Source organism: Dothidotthia symphoricarpi (genome assembly GCF_010015815.1).
Source record: "Dothidotthia symphoricarpi CBS 119687 unplaced genomic scaffold P153scaffold_13, whole genome shotgun sequence".
Taxonomy (NCBI): Eukaryota; Fungi; Ascomycota; class Dothideomycetes; order Pleosporales; family Dothidotthiaceae; genus Dothidotthia; species Dothidotthia symphoricarpi.
In genome coordinates, this window is record NW_022985020.1 from 19,298 (window position 1) to 41,873 (window position 22,576).

General features: G+C 46.0%; 7 protein-coding genes across 7 annotated transcripts; 3 read left to right on the forward strand and 4 right to left on the reverse strand.

Annotated features, from left to right (window-relative positions):
- Positions 1-1,507: 1,507 nt before the first annotated feature.
- On the reverse strand, positions 1,508-4,145 carry P153DRAFT_423864 (uncharacterized protein). Its single transcript, XM_033672456.1, has 4 exons — positions 4,023-4,145; positions 3,725-3,895; positions 3,427-3,666; positions 1,508-3,351 (listed from the first exon to the last, which is right to left on the reverse strand). Exons 2-4 carry the CDS (start codon positions 3,794-3,796, stop codon positions 1,678-1,680), a joined length of 1,986 nt encoding a protein of 661 aa, XP_033522241.1. The 5' UTR covers positions 3,797-3,895; positions 4,023-4,145; the 3' UTR covers positions 1,508-1,677.
- Positions 4,146-4,502: 357 nt separating this feature from the next.
- P153DRAFT_404999 (uncharacterized protein) lies at positions 4,503-5,667 on the reverse strand. The gene is made up of 3 exons (XM_033672006.1): positions 5,402-5,667; positions 4,997-5,321; positions 4,503-4,953 (listed from the first exon to the last, which is right to left on the reverse strand). Exons 1-3 carry the CDS (start codon positions 5,560-5,562, stop codon positions 4,732-4,734), a joined length of 708 nt encoding a protein of 235 aa, XP_033522242.1. The 5' UTR covers positions 5,563-5,667; the 3' UTR covers positions 4,503-4,731.
- Positions 5,668-6,641: 974 nt separating this feature from the next.
- Positions 6,642-7,799, reverse strand: P153DRAFT_318873 (NAD(P)-binding protein). The gene is made up of 2 exons (XM_033665068.1): positions 7,577-7,799; positions 6,642-7,520 (listed from the first exon to the last, which is right to left on the reverse strand). Exons 1-2 carry the CDS (start codon positions 7,623-7,625, stop codon positions 6,811-6,813), a joined length of 759 nt encoding a protein of 252 aa, XP_033522243.1. The 5' UTR covers positions 7,626-7,799; the 3' UTR covers positions 6,642-6,810.
- Positions 7,800-11,799: 4,000 nt separating this feature from the next.
- Positions 11,800-13,506, reverse strand: P153DRAFT_358021 (beta-lactamase/transpeptidase-like protein; the record flags this gene model as incomplete). The annotated part of the gene is made up of 1 exon (XM_033666765.1): positions 11,800-13,506. One exon carries the CDS (start codon positions 13,504-13,506, stop codon positions 11,800-11,802), a length of 1,707 nt encoding a protein of 568 aa, XP_033522244.1.
- Positions 13,507-15,852: 2,346 nt separating this feature from the next.
- Positions 15,853-16,787, forward strand: P153DRAFT_376802 (uncharacterized protein; the record flags this gene model as incomplete). The annotated part of the gene is made up of 3 exons (XM_033669697.1): positions 15,853-16,161; positions 16,259-16,311; positions 16,379-16,787. 3 exons carry the CDS (start codon positions 15,853-15,855, stop codon positions 16,785-16,787), a joined length of 771 nt encoding a protein of 256 aa, XP_033522245.1.
- Positions 16,788-18,544: 1,757 nt separating this feature from the next.
- On the forward strand, positions 18,545-19,213 carry P153DRAFT_376803 (uncharacterized protein; the record flags this gene model as incomplete). Its single annotated transcript, XM_033669698.1, has 1 exon — positions 18,545-19,213. The coding sequence occupies one exon, from the start codon at positions 18,545-18,547 to the stop codon at positions 19,211-19,213; it is 669 nt and encodes a 222-aa protein (XP_033522246.1).
- A 998-nt stretch (positions 19,214-20,211) lies between these two features.
- Positions 20,212-22,196, forward strand: P153DRAFT_358024 (uncharacterized protein; the record flags this gene model as incomplete). Its single annotated transcript, XM_033666766.1, has 5 exons — positions 20,212-20,556; positions 20,611-21,037; positions 21,238-21,476; positions 21,563-21,857; positions 22,153-22,196. 5 exons carry the CDS (start codon positions 20,212-20,214, stop codon positions 22,194-22,196), a joined length of 1,350 nt encoding a protein of 449 aa, XP_033522247.1.
- Between the last annotated feature and the right edge of the window lie 380 nt (positions 22,197-22,576).

The window sequence follows — 22,576 nt, forward strand, 5'->3', positions numbered from 1 at the left end:
CATAGTTAGTACGTAGTTACTAGAAATACTTACTAGTAACTACGTATTAACTACCTCTACTTCTAGACTAGTTCTTCTACTAGTCCTCTAAGCCTACTAGTAGGTTAGAGTTAGTAGATAGGTAGTAATACTTAAAAATAAAAGGGTTATATTTTATTATATAGGAAGAAGCGCATTATTAGCCTCTATATAGATACCTAATTTTTACTGCTAGCTAACGCTAAATATATAACTAGTATTACTTTCTACCTTTCTTTCTTTAAGGCTTTATACTTATATTTAGTGTTAGCTTAAAACTGCCTATTCTAATTTAGTATTAGCTTAAAACTTTCTATTCTAATTTAGTATTAGCTTAAAACTTCCTAATTAAGATTAGCTCTATCTAACTGTCTCTAGATATAAAATATTAAATAACTCTTTAAAATTAAGAGATATTATATTAAAACTTTTATAAAAGAGAGTACAGAGTAGAATATATATAATAGTAGTAGTGCAGTATTATAAATCTAAGTTCTAACTATAGTGTTATTACTGTTAGACCCCTATTTATATTTTAATTTTCGCTATATCCTACTAAATTTCAGAGGTGTCTATAACCTAAAGGGGTATAATAAGCTATAGTTACTAGATATTAACCTAATATCTATTAACCTTATTTATATAGGTTTAATATAATTTCTAGTTATAAAGTTACTAAGTTTTTAAAAAGTATACTAATACTTTATTAAGTTTTTAAAGTACTAATTATTAGGTACTAAATATTATCTAATATTATACCTATTTTATATTAGTTTTTTAATTTTTAACTTAGGCTTACTAAAGCTTTATTATTATTACTAAAAATAAATTACTTTATAGGTAAATATATTAAAGAAATAATTTAGTATTATACCTAAATAGCTATAAATAGAAAGCTTCTTTAGTTTCTATATAGGTTATTATATATAAAGAAAAGGTTTTTAATACCTCTTTAGGTATAGTTAGCTTAATACTAAATAAGATAAGTATATTATAAGTTAATACTCTATTAAGCTTTTATTAGAGGCTTAGTTACTATATACTAATCCTAGATTATATAACCTATATTATATAATCTTACTTTAATACTTCTTTAGATATACTTTCTTTATTACTCTACTATAGTAAGTATAGAGTAAGAGGTATATTATATATTATTCTACTAGCTCTAGCCTCTTAGCTTATATATATAGATAAAAGTACCTTTTAAAGAAATATAGGTTTCTTAGTATTATATCTTATTATATATTAAATACTATTATTTTATCTTTACTATACTACGTTGCTACTATAACTAAGTCTTATATCTTAGAGCTCTAGTATAAAATACTAATAAATCTCTAAAGCTTCTACCTAAAAAAGTAATATAATTTTATTATTACTATTTATTTATCTTTTATCTTAATTATCTATTTATAATTCTCTTAAAAGTATTTTAACTTATTAATTACTAAATACTTAGTTTATTCCTTTTAAAGTTATATTTACTCTCGAATTTACTATAAGACAGTAACTTCTAGCTTTGCTTATTAGTATATATATATTAATTTTATAGTCTACTTTTCCTTATAATCTTTTCTCTGTACAGGGACGTTAGGTATCGAAATTTGGCATATTAAAAGATGTGACGCGTTTCAGGTTCAACGCCATAGCAGCACCTTAGTGGCTCGAGTTCGTGATATCAAAGAACATTGAGAGATAATCGTTGTTCTGCATGTTGTTGTTTTGGATTTCCTCGAACTCATACATTGATGGCGGGCTGGTGAAACTTGCAGGTCGGTCTACGAAATCCGAAGTCGCTAGGAGGGGGAAGTTAGGACTCTCGCCCAGGCTACCGCCTATCAAGGATTGATCAGAAAACTGTTGCGGAGTCAAGTCGTTTCTTATAACGTCGATGTTCACATCCCTGGCGCTGAGGTCATCCATTCTTCCCAATATGGCTTGCAGTGATTTCGTCTCGTTCGCCGAGGATGGGTCGTCTTGCGAGGCCATCAATGAGATGAGCGTCTCATGAATATGCGACTTGCATGCTTTCAGTGATATAGCGTCCTCTGACTGATAGTCCGGCCATGATCGGGAGGGTCTGCTGCCTGCGTGCATGCTGCGAATGTTTATAAAGGATAAACCGGCTAGAATGGCCGATCTTGTAGCAAAGGGCTGTAGGATGGCAATGGCACCCTTTGCGAAGCCTGAGAGGCTGTGGAGACTGGAAAGGGCTTCTCGCAGTGCAGCTGTGCTGTTGGCAAGAAGCTTGACATGTTTATGTGTCATACTTCTCTCGCTCTGGCTCATCCCTGCAAGTGCTGCTTGGTCTAATAGCAGGGAATCCTGGAGGATACCGCATTGAACCATGAGTATGTTAACGTGGAGCCACTCGCGCTGGTGTTTCAATATCAAATTTTGCTGGTCCCATTGCTTGTCTGGATGATCGAGGTTGAAAGCGTTGGGAAGTTGGTCGATGAACGACCTTTTCAGTCGACGGTATCGCTGCTCAACTTGAGTTGGGATCGATTTTGACTTGAAAGTGGCTCCACCGTCCTCCTCCTTCATAGCTGTCCAGAGTTGCCAGAGTTTAGCCTGGAGCATTAGCTCAGTGTATAGACTAGGCTCGCTTTCGAGACGCGGATTGGTGTGATAGCCGACTTCTGCAGACTGAAGGTCGATGAAGCGCTTCTCAGAGACTGTTGGTGGCCGATCAAGGAAGAAGCAGAGGATTGAATCCATGATTAAGACGTCTAGAAACATAAGATGGTGCGCCTGAATTTCGGACTTCAATCCCCCGTTGTGCTGGGCGCCCTGCGGGTTCACGTTCACGCCTATGTGCTGCACTATGCGAATAGCACTACTGAGTTTGTACCACGCAGTCTCTATGTGGCCTTGAATCGAGTGGTAAACTGCATCCAGATAAATGATTTGGACATAAATGGTGGACTTGGTGCCGGGCATGCCCTGAATCAAGTCTTGGATCCTATTTGCAAGCTTGTCGCAATGTGTCGAAACTTCCGATATTCCGATTGCCAGAATCTGCTTGTTCATTGATGTCCCCGATTGAAGAAATGCTGAGCCGATGCAACACACTCTTAACAATAGGATACCAAACATCACCTGCTCCAGTCCCTGCACGGGCGCTTGATTCCACCATTCTTTGTACGACTCCGAGAACAGAGCCTGATCCAACTGCTGGCCCGACCGCCTAATATCTTCGAAGAAGCTTTGGACCAAGGTGTCTGTAATGGAACGTCTCGGATATGCCTCGAAGCAATCCTGCAAGGTCAAAACGAGACCGGCTGAGATGTCCTGGGACTCGAACTTGACGCAAGGAGAGAAACCGAACTAAATCAGTGCAGATGGTCAGCATTTGTGGGGGTTTTCTCGACATCGACCAATGTGACAAGCATGCGAATTTACCTTGTCCAACAACCGTTCTATGGGATGACGCTTATCATCGATGATGTCATGACGAGGAACTGCAGTGTTTTGAGACGGAGAACATTCGTAATCGCTGGACTGCCTGTAGGACCTGCATTCCTGGAGAGAGGTAGAAGAACCAGCTTCGCCGGAGTGTTGCCTAATCGTCACGGCCGCATAATGGCAGAGTTCCGGCTGCTTGCGGCGCATACAATTCGAACATGGCACTTGACGGTCGCACTGCCATGGTTAGGGCCGTATTCTATGAGACACTTATTCTGCTTCTTTGGAACCATACCCTCTGCTTTTTTTGGTAACACGGCTGGCAAGCCGTCACGGGCCGTTTCCGTCGCTGATACCCTCCTAACATCGTGGATACTCGTGGTCTCCTTCGCTACAAGCTCTATGAGCGGATCGGCATCGTGGTAGGCATCCTTTGAAGGATATGGAACACGCATACGAAGGCCAGCTGCAAGTTTCAATATATATAGGTAACAGGTTGCGGCGTAGCAGGGCGGTTTTAGCATGCTGATTGAACTCAACGCATCCTTCGCGCGCCCCATCTGCCGCGGAGCTGCCTCCCTAGGGATCCATACCGATGCAACTTGAGTGCGAAGGACTTACATACAAATCCTTAGGCATATTGCATGATGAAAGAGGACTCCCTCTTGTGTGCTGGCGGAGTTACCTTTCTAGGGTGAACCCCATTTGAATATCCGTATCGACTCCGCCTTACAAGGAGCTTGTTTTTAGTGACCGGACACACCTCGCCAGATTAGTCTTGACGAGAACACGCAGGGCTGCCTAGCGCGCCCTGCAGAATCTACCAGGACTATAATAAATTTCTTATCGGTGTTCTCTTGAAGAATATTTAGATTGTAGAATAATCTTACAAAAGAATATGCAAGCTGCTGTATCCTTTGATCAAGTGATTCCAAACGTCATACACGAAATCGCTGGTGTAGATGATTATTGATAGCCTAGGACGGTGCGCAAGTGCGCCAAGCCGAGTTTCCACATCAAGCCCGGCCAGGTGCATCTGCAGCAAGCGGGGAACACGGTTACCTTCTACGTGTCTTACTGCTGCCGGAGCGCCACTACCACACTGCAATTGCAGCGCCGCCAATTGTGCGGAAGGCCTCCGTTTTCGGGTTTCCAACATCGCACTAGGAACTAGATTCTACAAATCCGCAAACTTCTCCTTCTGCGGCACCAGTCCGCCCGGCAGCTTCAGCTCGTAGTTTGCGAGAATATGCATCAGGATGACCAGCCACCCAGCGCAGCAAAGAATCTTCCGGGCCACGCCTACCTGCCGTGGCCAGAGAGCATTCCATGCAGGCTTGAGTTGGTATATAACTCAACTTGCGGACTGGCCGACGGGCCTCTGGAGGTAGCGAAGCGGAAACCTCTGAATCCATTAGATTGCTCGTACACGCTCGGAAATATACTCAATGACTCTGCGGCCATAGCAAACCGTCTACCTTTGGGCAAGAAAGTCCCGTCTACTACAAAGTTGTCATTGAGCAGCTGTCATTGGAATGAGACCTGAAATTTATGTTTGTCACAGGACTTCAGTATTAGCTGGCATCCACGGCGCAAAGTTACTGGCGGTAATTAGCGAATGCCTGAATGTTTCTTCCATGCTAATGTCCAGCTTGAACAACTTGTTACTCCTGTCCATTGTGATCGCACCGCCGCTCTCCTTAAGAGCTTGCTCCAGATCTTCAATAAGCGCAAGGGCATAGTCATTCCATCCCTCCGCTGATGCGAACATTATCTTCACGATGACAACGGCTAAAGAATGAATCGCCGTAAAGTTGATGTCAAGCTGACAGTTGATGACGTCTTGTGTTTGCCGAAAGTCTCGGTATTGTTGGAGGAGCCAGTCCATCATGCTCGTCAGCTATTCCGCTTCCTCTCTAGTATACATTGCACTCATCGCCTTTCTACAATCTAGGAGAAGGTGTGAATCTACTTACCTATCTCTTCGAGCAGATCTTCTAAACGTGCAGCTACTTCAGGACTGAAAATTTGGCGATCTTTGCCCCGTAGAGCTTGGATCCTCCCCCAGAGTGGGGAAAAAAGATTGATGAACGGGTGCAGAAAGGCCAGAGGCATCTTCAAGTAAATTTGCATCGTGAGGGCCGACTAGACATAACTGGAGTAGACTTCTCAACTCTTTGGTGTAGTGAGTGGGGACAACGTAGTCACCTTTTCCAGCAAATAGTATTTGGTATATCGTATCCGATTTTCAATTCAACATCAGCCAGCGTCTATCAGAAAGGATCCTACCGTCTTGACCATGTCTTCTACGGTGGCGATCTCAACGAGCGATGTTGATGCGGACTTAAAGTATTCGTTCCATCGCAAGGTGGCTTGCTCGACATCTCTGTTGTCCGCACCGACGATGACTGCTTCGGCGGACATCCACACGCCATTACCATTACACCGGAAGCTTGACTGAGTTGGGAAGATAGAGGCGGGGGGTGTGGATGCCATAACACGCTTATGGCATGTGGCGAGTCTATATGTTAAAGCCGCATGACTGGAGGCTTTTCGAAATCTGTAGAGACGGTAGAAGGGGAGCGAGATGAAAGTTCTCGAAGTGCAATTGAATCGAAGCGTACGAGTAATTAAGTGAATGAGACGTAGATATTTCAAGGACGTCTGATGGATACGTATATATACACTCACATTAACCTCATGAGACCGTCACGCAGTCGGCACTGTCGCACTAGCGCATGCCCCATGTATCGCGCACAAATATACAAACTTGTTCCATCGAACAGCCGCAAATCCCGCTCCTTGGCTTCGAGGACCCCGCGGCGCGCTACATGTGGATATCAGCATCTGTCACGTCGCACGCCGTCCCCAGGCGGATGGTTCCTGCGTTGTTCGTGGCGTGACTCCTGGGAAGTAATGTTCTAGGTGTCTGATACCGTTCTATAATTGAGTCGGAGGGTCAGAGGAGGTCAGGTATGTTGGCTCGCGGAATCGTTGACTTGGGACAGGGAGGGGAAGTGATGCTGGTTCTGACGGGGTGGACGATGGGTCTTCGTAAGCTGAGATGTTCCCAGGAGAGTAAATAGAGATTGGGTTCCGTCACGGCTGGTCAACCTCAAATTCGCGTTGCCCTGACGTGTCTTCCTAGAAACTATACATGCTATTATACGATGACATCTTCTATTTTATCATTTCTGTGTCGTCAACACGAAACCTGATGGGTGTTGGAGTATACGATGGAAACTGGGAAACAAAGGTCAGATTCAGAATGTCGTATTTACATAGCTACACCCTTTTTCTTTGTTCAATCTCGGAGAAAGTGGCGCGACGTGTCCCGCTGGAAACTTAGGGACAATGCTTTTTGAACCCCCAACAAGGTCATTAGAAGCTTATAACCTGTCCACTATACTCGACTAGCTCCCCCGAGAATTTGTCGCGGGAGGCCTCGTCGATGACCTTCAGGCATCCGTCGACACTGTCCTCCACGCTCAAAGGCGGCTGCACGCCCAGCGTGTTCGCGAGAACGGCGCTTCCGTCAGTGCGCACCCAGCCGGGCGAGAGCGCCACGCTGGTCAGCCAGTTGTTCTCCAGATGGAGTTGAGACGCGGTATAGTGGACGGCAGTTTTGGTGACGCCGTAGCAGAACCACGGGCCGACGAAGTCTCGGCTCTTTGCGAAGCTGGCCACGCCTGATCCGATGAAGATCATCTTCGGGCCCTTGGGGTCCTTAGCCTGCTGTAGAAGTGGTACTGCGGCCTTCACCAGCGCTAGGACGCCGAAGAAGTTGACATCCATGTGCCTGTGAATGTCCTTGATGTCGGTTTCTAAGAGCGGCTTGTAGACATCGCCGATGCCGGCATTTGCAATTACTCGGTCGATGTGTTCCAAGCCGTCCGCCTTGAGTGACTCAATAGCTTTGGCCGCGTCTGTTTCGATGGCGGAATTGAGCTTGACTAGTTTCACTCGCGAGCCATCGCCCTTGAGAAGAGAATGAAGGTCCCGTGATGCTTTGGATAAAGGATCTCGCACAGCAGCTATGACAAGGTTGTTTGGACGGGCTACAATAGCCTGGAGAAACCCGTGCCCGATACCTGAGGTGAAAAGTATCAATATAGAAGGCCTCTTCGTACTGCACGAGGAAACTTACCGCGATTCGGACCGGTGATCAAGGTAATTGTTGGAGACGGAGCAGCCATGACTGGGATGCAGCCTCAACAGTTGAGCGAGTGAGATTGGACGTCTCAGAGGGTTTGGGGATGATTCTGCACAAGTCGAGTATTATCTTGGGACATGGGCGGTGATCTAATATAGTACTTTCTGCCAAGTATTTCTAGAGACAGGAGAGGGTGTTCGGCAAAGGGTTACAGGAGTTCAAGGATTCACAGTGTGTCGTGACTATGTTCCGCCCAACTTTTCTAGCCATCTTTTCGGGTGGGTTGGGAACGATAGGTATTCCGTAGCTGTTAGAAAGTGGGACACTCGGAGTAGCGTTAGACGCTAGCGGACTAGTGCCAAATTTGCTCGGCCGTAGCTGCATTCCGCAATGCTTGTCAAGACGGTGAAGACGGCGGCGGCTGGGGAGCCGCGGCGAAGCGATAGCAGGTCAGAGATCATCGCAACCATGAGCAGCTGAGACTTGGCGAGGAAGTCGTGTTTATATAGAGCATACATTATGTTTGAAGGGCGATTCCCAGGTCTGCACCAATAGCTTGAGACTAGTGCCAGTTATAGACCTCCAAAGAAAATCCATCACTCTCACTCCACACACTGCGCTCAACAAATTCTGATGATGGGTCGACGCCTAAACAAGCTCAAGGGTCCGATTTGTGGTGACAATTGACAATATCGATAATTATATTAATGATCAGAAACAGCAGGTATTCACTCGATCCTTACACATGTCCACCTTCCCTCTTCCCAGCTTGCCCCCAGAACTTCGTCTACATTGTGAAGCCTACGTCCGAAGACCCACGCGAAGCAACACAGTCACACCCAAGTCAATGGAATTGCATCGATTCTTCGAGATTTGAAGAAGCCATGAGCGACGTATCCACTTCGACAGATGCATGGTGTACTACGGGAAAGAAAGCCCGTCAAGAATGAAGCCTTACCAACCATATGTCCACATGGTTTTGTCAATAATTCCTACGGCGCTGCATACTTGCTGAGTAGCCCGAAGCCACGGACAATATCAGCAAATCTCCCTAAACACAGATGAGCAGCACGGTACGAATCGCCGATATGTATGGCTGTATCTGGATATTGGTTTGATGAACATAGGGTCGTCTTATCTGGTTTGATTTATACCGATGGGATCTTCTATTAAGCGATCGAAGTTCAGTCGTGCGAACACAAACGAATGGTGGGTTGCAAATGAGAAAGACATACTTCCAAGATTTATTAACGTTGAAGAGATCCATGTAGATTGGATTGACGGTTTTGGAATTGAGGTAATGAGGGGTATAACGTTTCTTGGCCTTGTGCATACAAAAACTTGGTCTCCATTGACGAACATTCACCTAGGGCTTATCTCGAAGTGGGACATCTCGAAGTGAGGCGAATCTATCGGAAATTTCTGAGGGCGGAGCATTTGGCTAACGGTAACAATTCTTGTTCTGACGACGAAGAGGCTGTCGATCAGAGATGGGCCTTCTCCTCAAAATTTGTCCTGGTTCAAACACGATCTTAGCATTTGTGCGTTCGTGTTGAATCAGCCAAATTTTGGAAACATCATAGGATTGGTAAGATGATGTACATAGTTGTAGGTTAAGGTTCTATACTTCAGTGGGAAACACTGAGCTTGCATTCTCCTTTTAAGGCCGACCACAGTTAGGCTTTGCTTTCTCCACCAGTCGATAAGAGTCCATGACTTGCTGGTGCTCTGGGGCTTGGTTTCTACCGTTCGGGTTCGTTGTTGCAGGAGACTTCTGCTCATGCTAGGGAGGAGCGACTTCTATCATGGCATTGGTATAGGCGACAAGAGCCGATGATGCTGGTTTGCAGCTGTGATTGCTTTCCAGTACCACTGATCTTACTATCTAGGGATCGCTACCCTTTTGGTCGCTACTTCGGTTGCAAAAATGCCATGCAGCTGTTGCAGCGATGCGCTCTTTCGCGATGTGCCGGAGGTCGGTGATTGTTGGTACCCATCTCTCCTTGCCACAAAGATTGTTGAACGAATTGTCATCGACGTCGCGCCGCCCTATCTTGGCAACTTGGAACGCACGTTGTGCTGCTTGGTCGTGGCGGTGCTCATGCTGGCAATATACTATTACCTGCCAACACTATCCTCGTGGAGTATATTAAAGACCTCAGATAGAGACTACCAATATCGATAAACGCTACAGGACTACGATGCGACACAGCGCTTTTGAGTTGCTTTAGGAATCCATAGCACCATGAAGCGGTAATGTGCAAATTTGTTCGCTTCAGCAAATTTGCTCGAAGTCCATAACATGACTTTATCAAACCATAGTGTTTCTCAACGGGCCTTTTTTCAACACGATAGGTGGTATGACGCAAATACTCTCCTTCCATCGAAACTCGAATACAAGGTAATGACGCTAGCCAAACAACGTCAGCATTCGTTCAACCACCCGTGCCACATAAAAGAGTGGTGGATACCCACCACATCATGGCAACGCTTACTCATACACATCTACCAAGATGTCTTCCCATAAATCCTCACCACGGCCAATACCGTACACCCTCACTTTGCCTCTGGTAAACGACTCATTACTCGAATAAAACCCTCTTCTCATGTTCCATCCGGTATCCTACTCTCCCATAGAAACTCAGCTCGCAGCCATGCGCAAAGCCATCGCAGCAGGCGCAGACCCCAATGAACTCTACAAAACACGCAAAATAGGCCGTCCGCTTAACTACGCTACATACGATCGCGCGTTTGTTGACATCTACCAGATCCATCTAACCCCACGATGGGGAGCTGGTAAACGTTTTCTCAAAGTCCGATTGAGGAGCTGGAGGCGTGGTTCGAGCAGTAGGAGATTGACGATAATACCTGGCGGGAGGAAGACTAATATTTGCATGACTTTCATGAGGATGCGCTAAGCGCTATGAAGAAAATGGCTGAGGAGCTTGATGGTAAGTGCTGTGTCCAGCTATGTGCTTTGATTTTCTTCTTTGCTAGTCAGTGGCTAACTGGTACAATAGCGAAAGCCGTTGCAGAGGCTGCAAGAATAGCTAAAAGTGAGCAGTCTTGGCTTGACAGGTTGAGATTTTGGTGCGGTGTTGTAAGTAGGGTGGCGCGAACACTTTAAATTGCTTTGTATTGGCGCTGACGATCTTACTCCTGGATTGGTGTATCATGTCCGTCTTTTCTCGGTCTGCGCTTATTTGTAGAATCGCCTGAATGTCCCGTGAAACCTTCTGATACTCATCCGTCTTAGGGTATCCCTCGATCGTGAGGATGGAATCAAGTAGTTGAATTTCAACTCCTACTAAAGTTCATTGTTTGGAGCTCAACTCTGATACCACTTCCATACTGCAACAGAAGATGTTGGCGTCTAGTACCGCGATTGTGCAAAGCGACACAGAAGGAGGAAATAGAACAATGCGATCCGGAGCTAGACCTGTTTATTTGCTCATGCCATCTCTGATCAACCAAACCGGATCCTCATTCCGTTGAGGCAGCGCATCCGAGACAAGCTGGAACATTGGAAAATGGCGCAGGGACGACAAGAACGACTGACGATTTGCGTCGCCAAGATAGCCAATTCGTATTTTGTAGGTAAATCGAAGCAAAGGAGCGTGGTCAGTCTCGACTGATGTCGGTAAGCAAAGAACCGCATCTCGTACCATTTCCATCGGTCGGCTGCGCAATGGCTGCAAAGGGAGGGAAGGAGGGGCAAGACATGTTCTGGCGCTACAGTGACAACACAGGCGCTGGTATAAGATCAGCGTGGGAACGAAGGAAGGCGGGCGTTTACATCCTCCAGGGCCTGAGGATGCTCTTGGCTTCAAGGCTGTCAGCGCTGTATTCTCATTGATCCGACTTTGAGAGCGCACCCATCTCATTGTCTTGCGTTCCTACGCCGTTGTGATTGGTGAACACACGAACGAATGGATGTTGGCTGATCGTGATCGCATGCAAGCAGACGCGGTGCCTGTGGAGGTAGCACACGAAGTTTCTACAATATCCTTGTCAGCACTGAGGGCGTCCGGGACGATGGTTGAAAGGTTTTTGGCAGAGTACACACTGTCGGCGGTATAAGACGCTGTCAGCTCGAAGGTGCAGGAGAGGAAGGGGATGTTGAGAGACACGCAGCGCTTGAATGCGCGCTCCACCATTCCCAAAGATACTTGGATCGCATGGGTGTAGTTCTGGATGTACTAACAGCAACTCGACGGTTATGTTGACGTAGAACACTCAACATAACAGTGATCCTTCCTCTTAAACATGCTAGGACCTCCTTCATGATCCCACTTCCAGAATAGACTTGACACTTTGCCAGATGCGTTGCGCTTGAAATAGAAGAGAGCGAGTTCGTGGTCGTTTAATTCAATCATGGAATCTTTGAGATATTGGTCTCGAGAGGTTGGGAAGAAGCTGTAAGTATCCTTCTTATAATATTGCAAAGCTGTGAGAGACTCCTTGTTCCAGTTGAATTGCACACAAAGCTCAGCATTGTCTTTTCCAATCACAATAGAAAGCCACGTCGCGTGCCCTTCGTACTTCCCAACGTACTGCTCTCGTGGTTCTTCAGTCGTTCCAATATCTCTGCCGTTTTCCCAGTTAAACCAGAGCGAGTCTGTGAAGTTCTGTCTTCGACGAAAGACTTCCTGTCGCGCTAGAGAGAGGATATCAACTTTGGGGCTCAAGTCAAAAAGAGCTTGCGTGATGATTTGAGCTGCAAATTCAGCCGCGTCTGCATCCTGTTGACCGTTCGCAAATACTACGATTGCACTCTGAGTGTCTGAGAATGTGTAGAATGCGCAACTTGAGCCGCAAAATACCCCGTTGTGTGCGATAAGCTCTTTCTTTGTGGATTCTACCCCAATAATAAAATCGAGGTTTGTCTCGTCAGAATCGTCCCGTGTCATATCATTGTATGATAAAAAGCCAAGCATCGGAGTGGGAATTGTTGTTTTATACCAGCCCATGCAGTAGGCAGTATCACTTGTCAGCGGCTTCTTAACTGAAGATGGTCGCGTCCACTGGCCTTTTCTAATTCGATCCATGTCATGAAGGATGCTTGAAGGACCACCAGCAAAAGGCGTAGATTCTTTCACTTTCGGATCATCTCTCTCTGCATCCAATATCTGTGAGGCCCATGAAAGCATGTCGTTAACGCAACTACGCATTCCCATGGCAGCAATTGCTGGCATATGGTGATGGGTGATCCACTGGTCTGATTGTAATCGATGGAAACTCCCATTTTCCAATTTGGCGTATGGGTATGCAACGTTAGTCTCACTGATTGGGAGGACGCCATGGACACTTGTCCGTTCTAACCCCAATGGGTTCAGAATCCGATCCTGGATGATATCTGCGTAACACTGTCGATAAACACGTTCCAGTCCGAGGGCAACCAAACCATATCCCCAATTGTTATAGAGCCACCACCGATTGTGCCGAGCACCATCGCGGTCATGTGTTGGACACGTATTCATGAGATGTAAGAAATCCTCTTCGGGGTGGACCAGAGTTCCTCGTGGGCCCAATATCAGGAGCTGTGGAGAGCTCAGACCACTGGTGTGTCGCAAGAAATCGACGATGTTTGCCTTTCCACAACCGTATGCATCTGAAGGCCTAAAATCAGGGATATATCGAGACAAAGGTGCTTTCCACTCCATTTTGCCCTCGCCAACCGCTATTCCAACTGCAGCTGATAGAAAGGTTTTGGACAGAGAGCTCAGTAGATACAGCGTGTCAGCATTTGCTGACAAGCCCTCCTCCGCGTTCCTCACCCCAAAACTCTCTTTGTGTAGGACCTCTCCACGATGAAGAATCCCCAGAGATATGGATGGAACACCACAAATGCGGCGCAACTCTGAAATTTGCGCCATCACAAATTGTATTCTTGCTCGAGCCGACTCATTTGGCAAAAGTTCCATGATAGTGTGTGGTATTGTATTCTCAGAAATCAAGAGGCGATTTGTGTGGAGCTCTATCCTCACTCGACACTCCAGTTTAAAATAGGTTGAATCTGTATCCTGGTCATAGGACCTTGAACGTACGCTAGGGCGCCTGATCCTCTCCCGCCTTCCCTCCAGTTACAACGTACGGTGGGTGTATATCCAAGGTGGATCTGGGAGGGGGTGGCTGGACGCTGCACCTCTTATTCGTTACATGAAGTAAAGTAAGCAGATCAATTCAACAGCAGAACTTCTTGGCTGTGGCTGGTGGCTTGCATATGCAGCCTCTACCTTGGATATACACCCACCGTACGTTGTAGACCAGTAACCAACCAATTCTTCTTCAGAAAAATGTCTCCGGGCGCTCGCTAGGTTCTACTTGATGCGGCGAAAAAGGCTCACAAATCTCGTTAATTCTGACCAGATGCGGTGAAATCGACATTACAAGTCTCAGCCTGATGCAAACCCCGCTTTACACACTCTTATCCCCCACACTAATCAATAATTGACCAATCTTTTACGTATGCCAGGTCTTCTGTCTGCTGCTGATTAAGGGCAAAGCCCACTGTATAAAGCTTGCGTATCTCAGTGAACGATCTTAGACACCAGTCTATCCAGGAACCTCAAATCGCCTATCTACAGCGTCTTTTACACTCTAAGCTTTGTCTTATTTACTACTCGCCAACAACTACAGTACTTATCCCTCAATGATGAATGAGCCTATATTCGCGCTCTTCGGGAAAGGCGGAAACCATGGCGGTGGAAACAGTGGTGGGCCAGTAAGCGGCGGAGGAAGCAGCGGTCCCACTGGGGCTGGCGGCTCAAGTGGAGGAGGGTCTGCTATCGAGCACTGAACCCTTTCTAAATACTGGTCAAATCGTATTGTACGTATCCAAGACAGATTCTATTACTAGTCACGTATAGTTGGAATAGAAGCTAAATGAAATACCCTAGTCTATCAGCGTAGTGCTGATTTATCTGAGCTTAACATGCTAGCCCTCCGGCAGTTTGACATTGGTTCAAAGGAAACCTGATTTATTCGCTCATTTGGCTCAAATCTATTTATCAAATAAAATATCGTCAGCATTATCAAGCTTGAAGATCTTGAAAGACTTTCTATAAACTGCATTCGTGATCGCGCTCTATCATTCCCAGAGATACTTGGATCGCATCGGTCAAGTTCTAGCTGTACTGACAGCAAATAGACAATTATGTGGAGTTGAAACACTCAACGAAACAACCATCATGCTAAGATATATGCCAACACAAAATAACAATCCGTATATATCGGTATACATTTCTGAATGTTCATGGCGTAGCTGACACTAAACCGGCAGTTGAAGCCATGTGTTGAACTAAGCCTTGCGTGTGGATCCAAAAGTCTTGTCTCTTGACTTGAAGAAAACGACATTGACCTTCTAAGTGTGATCACCGGTACAGCGCCAATTATCAGGCCCCAGACCCCCATCATTCCTGATCCAGCCCTCGCCACGAAATACAACAACCCTAAACCCACCCCCTGGTCCCATCGGCTGGAGCCCGGTTTCAAGGATGTTGTTGAAGTCGTGATCTTCCGGGATGTGCATGTTCCAGACGGCAATGTTGACGGGCGTTCCAGCCTTTTCGTACACAGATCGTGCCGTCTCTTATATCCTAGAAATCTCGCGTGTCCTGCCGATGACGTCCAAGTCGAATCCAATCTTATCAAACATGCCCACTGTCATTTGTAAACTTTGAGGAAGGAACCCTGTAAGGACGGACGCGAGCAGCCCGATAGCCACCATTTTTTCTGTCGGAACAGTTGAGCAATTTACTTCTTTCCTTTTTAAGTATCAACGTACTACAAGCGCGACGCTAGTTAATGAGCTAATGAGTAGTGGTCAATATAGGTCCGGTTAGTCTGTGTTGTAGTAGGGAAGTGCTCAACCAGACTACGTAGGAGATGCCTCCCCGCAAAGAGCTTGGCGAGCGTCATGACCATCACGCTAGAGGCTGTCGTTATTGATGCGACCACACGCAGTGGGCTAGTCTCAACCCCCGCACTTTCCCTTGGTAAACCCCGCTGTAGCCAAGAGACAGAGGAAAGTTCCAGCTCAACAGCGCACCGCGAGACTTTTCTGCGATGTCAGACGATAGTCCCGCTCTTCCTAATTTCTCTATTAACATATCTCGGATAGCTGGTTAGTACTTTGGCGGTAGTCTGACATCGCCTCTTGATATCGTTATAGCGTCTTCAACGAAACAGCGTACTTCTACGTTGCCTTTGAGCTCTGTTTGTGTTACAACACACTTGAATCTCATTTATTTCTCACTTCACGGTTTGGGATGGATTTGGAGACTCTCCGACAAGGAACGGCAGATTGGGGCGATATCAGTGAAGCGGCAGCAGTCATCTGGCGGGCCTCTACCTGCCCGCACCTCGACTACTTTCGCACTACATTGCAGAACCATCTCTCCGATGCAAAATTGACGGCAATTGATCTGCACACAGCGATAGACAATACACGAAGAGCAGTGGTTGTGTGCTCCAGGGAAAAGATAACTATCGCATTTCAAGGCTCTCAACCATACGAATTGTTCAAAAACACGTGGATTGATGGGAAAGGGCCCAAATTGTGGGATTTGCCATTCCCGGTATATATCAAAAACCGTGTGCATAGCTTCTTCCGTGACATGTGGCATAGTATGCGGGAGGCCGCGTTCAACGCGCTTACTATCGGCAAGGGGTGAGTCGCCTAAGCAGATCACCGTTGCTGGATTCTCTATGGGGGGTGGTATTTCAATGTAAGCTGAATGGGTCACCTGGTGGCCACTCTTTACCAATTCAGAAACGACATTGATCCACATAAAGATTGGCCTTCACGGATATCCTTGAACACATTCGTACTACATGCGGCTCTGCATCCCCTTCACCGCAACCGTGGGCTGTAGATTCGAACCTTGGCTCTCTTTTCCAGCACTTTACGTTTGCAGCTGTGGCTGCTGGGGATCAAGGATACTATACTGTCCTCAATAACTTGTATGAGCGTTACAAGATACGCGCTTGGGACTTTTTGAATCACCGGGACATGACAGTACATACGCACCACTTCGCGCTTCGATCGTGGAGAGGTCACCGCTATATACTGCCAGAAGCTGTCGTCGGGCAATATAGTGCGGAGTTTGGCCATCAGGGCCATTTCATCCTCGGGTATCTAAAAGCAGCAGAGTGGATGGCTGTAAATGGAACAGACCAGGTCAAGTCTGCCTATTCATACTAAAACTCTTCTGTCAGCTTTTATGGGACTCATTGTGGTCATGGTGTTTCTTGTCAATCCGCCAGGTTTTGCCAACTAGCCTTGGCCAGCTAGCTTTCGAGTTCTCTTGTTGTCAGCGCTATTCTTATTTCCGACAATGACCTCAATCGTAGGCTATGAGAAGCGCCGTCTAGACATTATCAAGTTTGTACGATAGACATTCGCCGACTGAGAATATAGTTCTCATTCGATAGATTCTAGTGCATTCTTGAATGGCGAATATGAATTGTCTATGGTCAGGCTATACGGTTTTATCCGACCATTAATCTCAAAGCATAGTAGTGTCTTGATGAAGCAATTACTGTATGCAGCGTTTAGTTGCTGCGAAATACTTAAAACTAACAAGGCGCATGCGTAAGACAGATATTTCGACATTAAGATACCAAGCGCGCGTGATCTGAGAAGTGTTAGGATACCAAGAAAGTTGCTATAATTCATGCCTCAACTTACGTCAACACTACTACATCTCTTGTGAACTCCATTCAATGCGTTAGCAATCGCAATACAATGCCGACAGAAAGATACATACATCTCGACAGTCTTTGGCATCATCACGACGTATATCCACTTTTACCTGTTCTATTTGCAAGTCATCCATCCAAAGTCGAGAATACCTCAACAGCACCGGTGGCCTCCTTCCGCCAATTCCATCGCAGTCATAGTTATCATCGAATTTCTAATGCACCCACTCTATGAGTCTGTCTTTCATGTCCTATGGAGAGTATTACTGAGCGGTTGTTCCTGTTACACTTGGGCAGGAGATGCGTAACAGTATATTCAAGAAAATCGAAGACGATGAGTGCACAAACGAGTACATCGAAACGTTACGGTCAAACCGTCAGAATATCCCGTCAGTTGCAAGCGATGCCAATATTCCTTCGCCAGAGGGGGACCACTTCATCAATAATTCGATGGCTTACTGAGGTTCGCGTTTCGACGCCGTCAACATAAGAAATACACCAGATCAAGCCGCAGATGCCCATTCTTGTATATACTTTAATTTACTGTACTATTCTGTGCCAATGTTATCAAGCAGATCAAGAGTGTTTCAGAGACGTGTCGGCTAGGGTATTACTGCGACGCTAACGACGATTGCGTTCAATCGCGGTGGCCAGTGAGATGTTGCGTGAGCTAATGAGCATGCAAGCTGCGGTTTATCCCTATGGTTCTGATTATAGTCAATGTGCTCAATTTTGGTACCCATCCTCCCATATCACTGGCGCTTGAGACATGCTTTCGATTCCATTCGATTACGTCCATGATAAAAGCAGCATACTGACACTGTTATCATCAGTCAACGCCGATTCTATGATCTGCACTGCTTTGCTCACTTAGGAAAATCCACTCATAACGATAGGAGATAATGATGGTTCATTTCGAGAACTGGAAGACGCAACCACGAAGAACATGTGTCTACTGTCACTGAAGGACTTCAAGAAGAAGGGGTAACAAGTGGGATCAAGAGTATGGAATAACGACAAGTTCAGATGGAGGGATTCAGCAAACAGAAAAACCCGCATCGCCACCCTGACTATGTAAGCTACGCAGCGGGCCCGCCATGACCACACTCCCCCTATTATCTAACACTGGCCCAATTCCTCACAACCATTGTAGACATTGCCGCTCTGTTCGTAGTAGGGCTCAACAGTCTGCGAAAGGGCCAAATACGTGATCTATCCGCACCAGCACGCCTGGGATACGGCGCCGTCGACGGCCGCCTCATGCTCACCAGCTTTGGAGGCATCGAAACGACAACAAGCGCCATCCTTGCCAACACGCCTCAAATCGTTCCATCTATCCTCTATCTTTCGTACAACGCGCTCTTCACCGCGATGCTCTCAGGTTTCGAATGGGCGTCATACGCCCGCGAAAGAAAGGGCCTGCGCCTGTCCCGAACGCCCGCCGGCGACCAAAGATCGACTTACGTTCTTCAGTTGCCGTATCGATTCGGTGTACCGCTCATGATCCTTAGCGGCCTGCATTGGTTGGTGTCTCAGAGCATATTCCTCGTCGCCATCGACTTCTATGACTTTCGCGGTAACTTTGGCAACTCAGGAGGTGACAGGTTTGGCTGGCCTGATGTTAAGACTTGTGGGTTCTCGCCCATTGCAATCCTTTCGGTTATAATTTTGGGAGTCTTGATGCTTGTTGCTATTGTTGGGTTCGGATACGTGCCGTACAAGCGTGGTATGACGCTAGTGGGAAGCTGCAGTATGGCCATCAGTGCAGCGTGTCACCCTGGAGATCATGTTGATAGAAGTATCGTTGCTTTGCAAAAGTTGCAATCGGGCGTTGTATGTACGGATGATGATGTGGTTGGTCACTGTGGCTTTTCAGCGGAAGAGGTAGAAGCGCCGGTGATCGGAGAAGTGTATGGTGGAAGTATGTAGGGAACTCACTCCACTCGATCGCGTGCTTTGAACAATACTTCGTCGGGATCTGCTAGGGCACGGCGAGATTCAGACCACAGTACCATATGATTAAAGTAAACTTATACGCTTTCGGGATGTAGATTGTGGCGGATAACAACATTGTGTGTATGCATATGGGCTCATTCTCGCAGATAGCCGCGATCGAATCAAAACAAATGTCGCGGAGTTGCCTTTCAACATGGGTGGTTGGTAAGATCATTAATTGGTTGGAACATCTTGCGAGCAGACGCAGATGACGTCTAGAAAAACAAACACACATGTATGGGTTTATGTACGTGGTACCTAAAATTAGAAATGATCGTATGATTCAGGTAATGTGTGCAAACTACTCACAAGTGCAATGATTGTAGAGTCATTTTTGTCGCGGAACAAAACTTAATCATCAAAGACCACGCTTTTGAACGTTAAATACAACACCGCCTACTACTGGTGTGAACCGACTACTGTTCGTCAAGGTAAAGATGTTTACATGGTATTTTAATATCAATGCTTTAAGCCATTTTATCACCTTGCCAATGTATGTAACAGTGGTAAGGGTGGTAAAACTCTACTTGGTGTCTACAGTTGCTTTAGTCCTTCATTGATGATAAGCACATTGTCTAATTATCTTTACATAAAATCTTTGACGTTTGTTCGCAAGGCACCTTTTCGTCGACACGAGGTGCGACGTGTTGTTTCAGTATGTCCATCGCAAGGCAGGAAAAGTCAGAGTCAGCATCTTGGCTCTTATTGGGGGAGGGAATGCGTAATCGGGAGTAGTTGTCTCAGCCTTCTCGCTGTGTACTTCAACCTTGTCGCTAGTTGTCCAAGTCATATATAAACCAGCCGCTCTACCCCTCCATCCTTACGTTTTATGATTCCTCAGTCCTTAAATTCCTAGCTTTCTATTCTCGCCTCTCAGTTTTGACAAAGTTGTTGAAGTTGCTTGATATTCCATCTCGTACACGATTCATGCCATGGCTTCAATCATAACCAAAATCATGAACTATGGTGCCGGCATCAAGGTGTTGCGGAGCGCTTTCCGGGACTACATACACGACCTCGAGAGGTTGTCGACGCAACGCGTCTCCGGCTGGTGGTGTGGAGTCACGTGGATCACCGGTCTCATGTTTAGTGCAATATACATGATCGTAGCGACTCCTCCCCTGACCACAGACAAAGCCTGTCAATCTGATAGCACTTTCCAATTACATACCAAGACATATAGTATATGGTCGTCGTCAGGGTTTTTCAAGATAACGTATGGTGGTGGTCATTTGTCGTTCGCACAAGCAAAGGTCGTTGATATCGTGTGGGATGTCGTAAGTTGCTTCTAACGCAGTATTGCTAAACTAGATCTGACTGTCTATTTAAAGGGCATAGGACGTGGAGGCCAGTTTGTTTTGGCGTTCATATCCTGGCGAGTATTTGCCAAATACCTCACGTTATGCATGGAGGCCGAACCTATCACCTATCGGCTATTCCGCACAGTATTTCTTGAAAAAGGCGCTTCCCTCCTCTCGACATACCAAGTCATCAGGTCATTTCTTGGGCAGCGAAGACTACGGTCGAAAACTGCCATGGCTTTCATGGTGGTCACTATGATATTCATTCTCGCGTTCCCCACCCTCATCACCGCCATGAGCGGCTACGACTCAAACGTGGAATCATATGTACCAGATTTTGACAACAGGCTCATACAGTTCAACAGATTCTCAAGGGTTCTGTATATAATTCATGATGGCAGGAGAATTAATCTAACTGATGATTACTTAATCATCGACGTCGTACCAGTTACTTCAGGTAAGTGAGTTGCTCAAACTTGTTATGTTCTCATCATCTTGATTACTGACAGAACTGGCTTAAAGATCCCGTGTTAGATAATTGCTATTGTTGCCGGTATTATCTACGCTCTGATAAGAGATCGTGCCGTCCGCAGAATCATGTCTCTAATTGTGAGGACACTACTTCGATCTATAATCACACAAGCTAACAAGCAGTAGATGTAAAATCATATGGACTGGGGGGAATAAGAAACGACTCTACTCACTTTCACGATTGGACCACCGATCTATATATTGCACTGGAAGCACCAGCCCTTAACATATCCGCATTTGTTAGTGGTGACAAGTTTAGGGGTGGTCACAGTTCTTCACAATCATTGGGAATGATTTGGTTGAGAGGGAATGAAACATTCGACTACGATCACATTGAATCAAATGGAACTTGTCAGTCTACGGATGTAAGTTGTCTTTAGCTACATCCGATTCATCCCGAGTACGATTAACGATCTGTTAGGACTATAAATGGGGCTTCTCATTCTTGCAGCTCTTCGTTTGTATCATGTTACTACATGCCTGGACGATTGGAATTTATACCATGTGGCTCCAAACGCATTACACCATGGCCCTGCGTAACCGCCATGCCGACAAGATATCTGGAGAACATCTTGCGGTTATCGAACTAGCAGCAGCTATGAAGAAAGAGCTTAATATCGAAGACACGGATGCTGCACTGCTTCGAGAGAAACAACTTGAACAACGAGTTGACAAGGAACTCAGAGGCGGCACCATCTCATATGCATATACCGAGACTGAACTTAAGACTTATAGTATCAAGCAAGGTGTGTTGTCCTGGTTCAAGAGAGAAAGATGGTGGGTTTTCGCGATGTTTATCACGTCTGTGGTTCTTTCAACAACCACCAAGACAGAATCATACAATAACCACTTTATGAACCCGATAAATGAGTTGGTTGGTTTAGAACAAGGGCCCGAGGTGATGTTCTGGTTCTGGACCTGGTTTTTAAGTATCTGGGTTGGCCAGCTCGTGGCATTTTGGTTTGGCACGACAACAGGCAGCAGGATGCTTTTTATCCTATTCTGCAGTACACTTCCCATTTTTCTAATACCTTACTCTAGGCTACTATCTAACGCTCGGCTACGTAGTTGCTACTAGATACTAGTCAGAGTCATAGGAGTCTTCGTAAGATATATAGGGCTGCGAAGAACAATTACGTCCTAGATTTTTGGCCAGGCCTCGATCTCAAATGCAGAACATAAAGAAAAATCTGTACATCCATCTTGCACATCTACATACCCAGACACAGGACACACGGCTCCTTGATTTACTTTCCTCTACTCTCTCCACTCTCCTTCAATCTCCTCCACCCTACTCCATACAGAACCGCGTGTATACATACCATACAACACAACACAGCACAACCCCACCCCCATCCCATCCCAACCCTCTCTCCCTGCCTCCCCTCTCTCCCTGCCTCCCTCCTTCCCATCCCCACAACCTCCCACCCGCAAGAAAGCAGGTGCGAAGTACACATCCAGATCC

What these genes read in the sequence shown, in the direction of transcription:
- P153DRAFT_423864 (XM_033672456.1), bottom strand. Translation starts at nt 3,796, where the DNA reads ATGTTAGGAGGGTATCAGCGACGGAAACGGCCCGTGACGGCTTGCCAG. An exon ending in GTTACCAAAAAAAGCAGAGG is followed by an intron (nt 3,667 to 3,724) that starts GTATGGTTCCAA and finishes TAACCATGGCAG; the next exon opens with TGCGACCGTCAAGTGCCATG. An exon ending in TAGAACGGTTGTTGGACAAG is followed by an intron (nt 3,352 to 3,426) that starts GTAAATTCGCAT and finishes GCACTGATTTAG; the next exon opens with TTCGGTTTCTCTCCTTGCGT.
- P153DRAFT_404999 (XM_033672006.1), bottom strand. Translation starts at nt 5,562, where the DNA reads ATGCAAATTTACTTGAAGATGCCTCTGGCCTTTCTGCACCCGTTCATC. An exon ending in CTGCTCGAAGAGATAGGTAA is followed by an intron (nt 5,322 to 5,401) that starts GTAGATTCACAC and finishes ATAGCTGACGAG; the next exon opens with CATGATGGACTGGCTCCTCC. An exon ending in GGATGCCAGCTAATACTGAA is followed by an intron (nt 4,954 to 4,996) that starts GTCCTGTGACAA and finishes TTCCAATGACAG; the next exon opens with CTGCTCAATGACAACTTTGT.
- P153DRAFT_318873 (XM_033665068.1), bottom strand. Translation starts at nt 7,625, where the DNA reads ATGGCTGCTCCGTCTCCAACAATTACCTTGATCACCGGTCCGAATCGC. An exon ending in GATCACCGGTCCGAATCGCG is followed by an intron (nt 7,521 to 7,576) that starts GTAAGTTTCCTC and finishes TTTTCACCTCAG; the next exon opens with GTATCGGGCACGGGTTTCTC.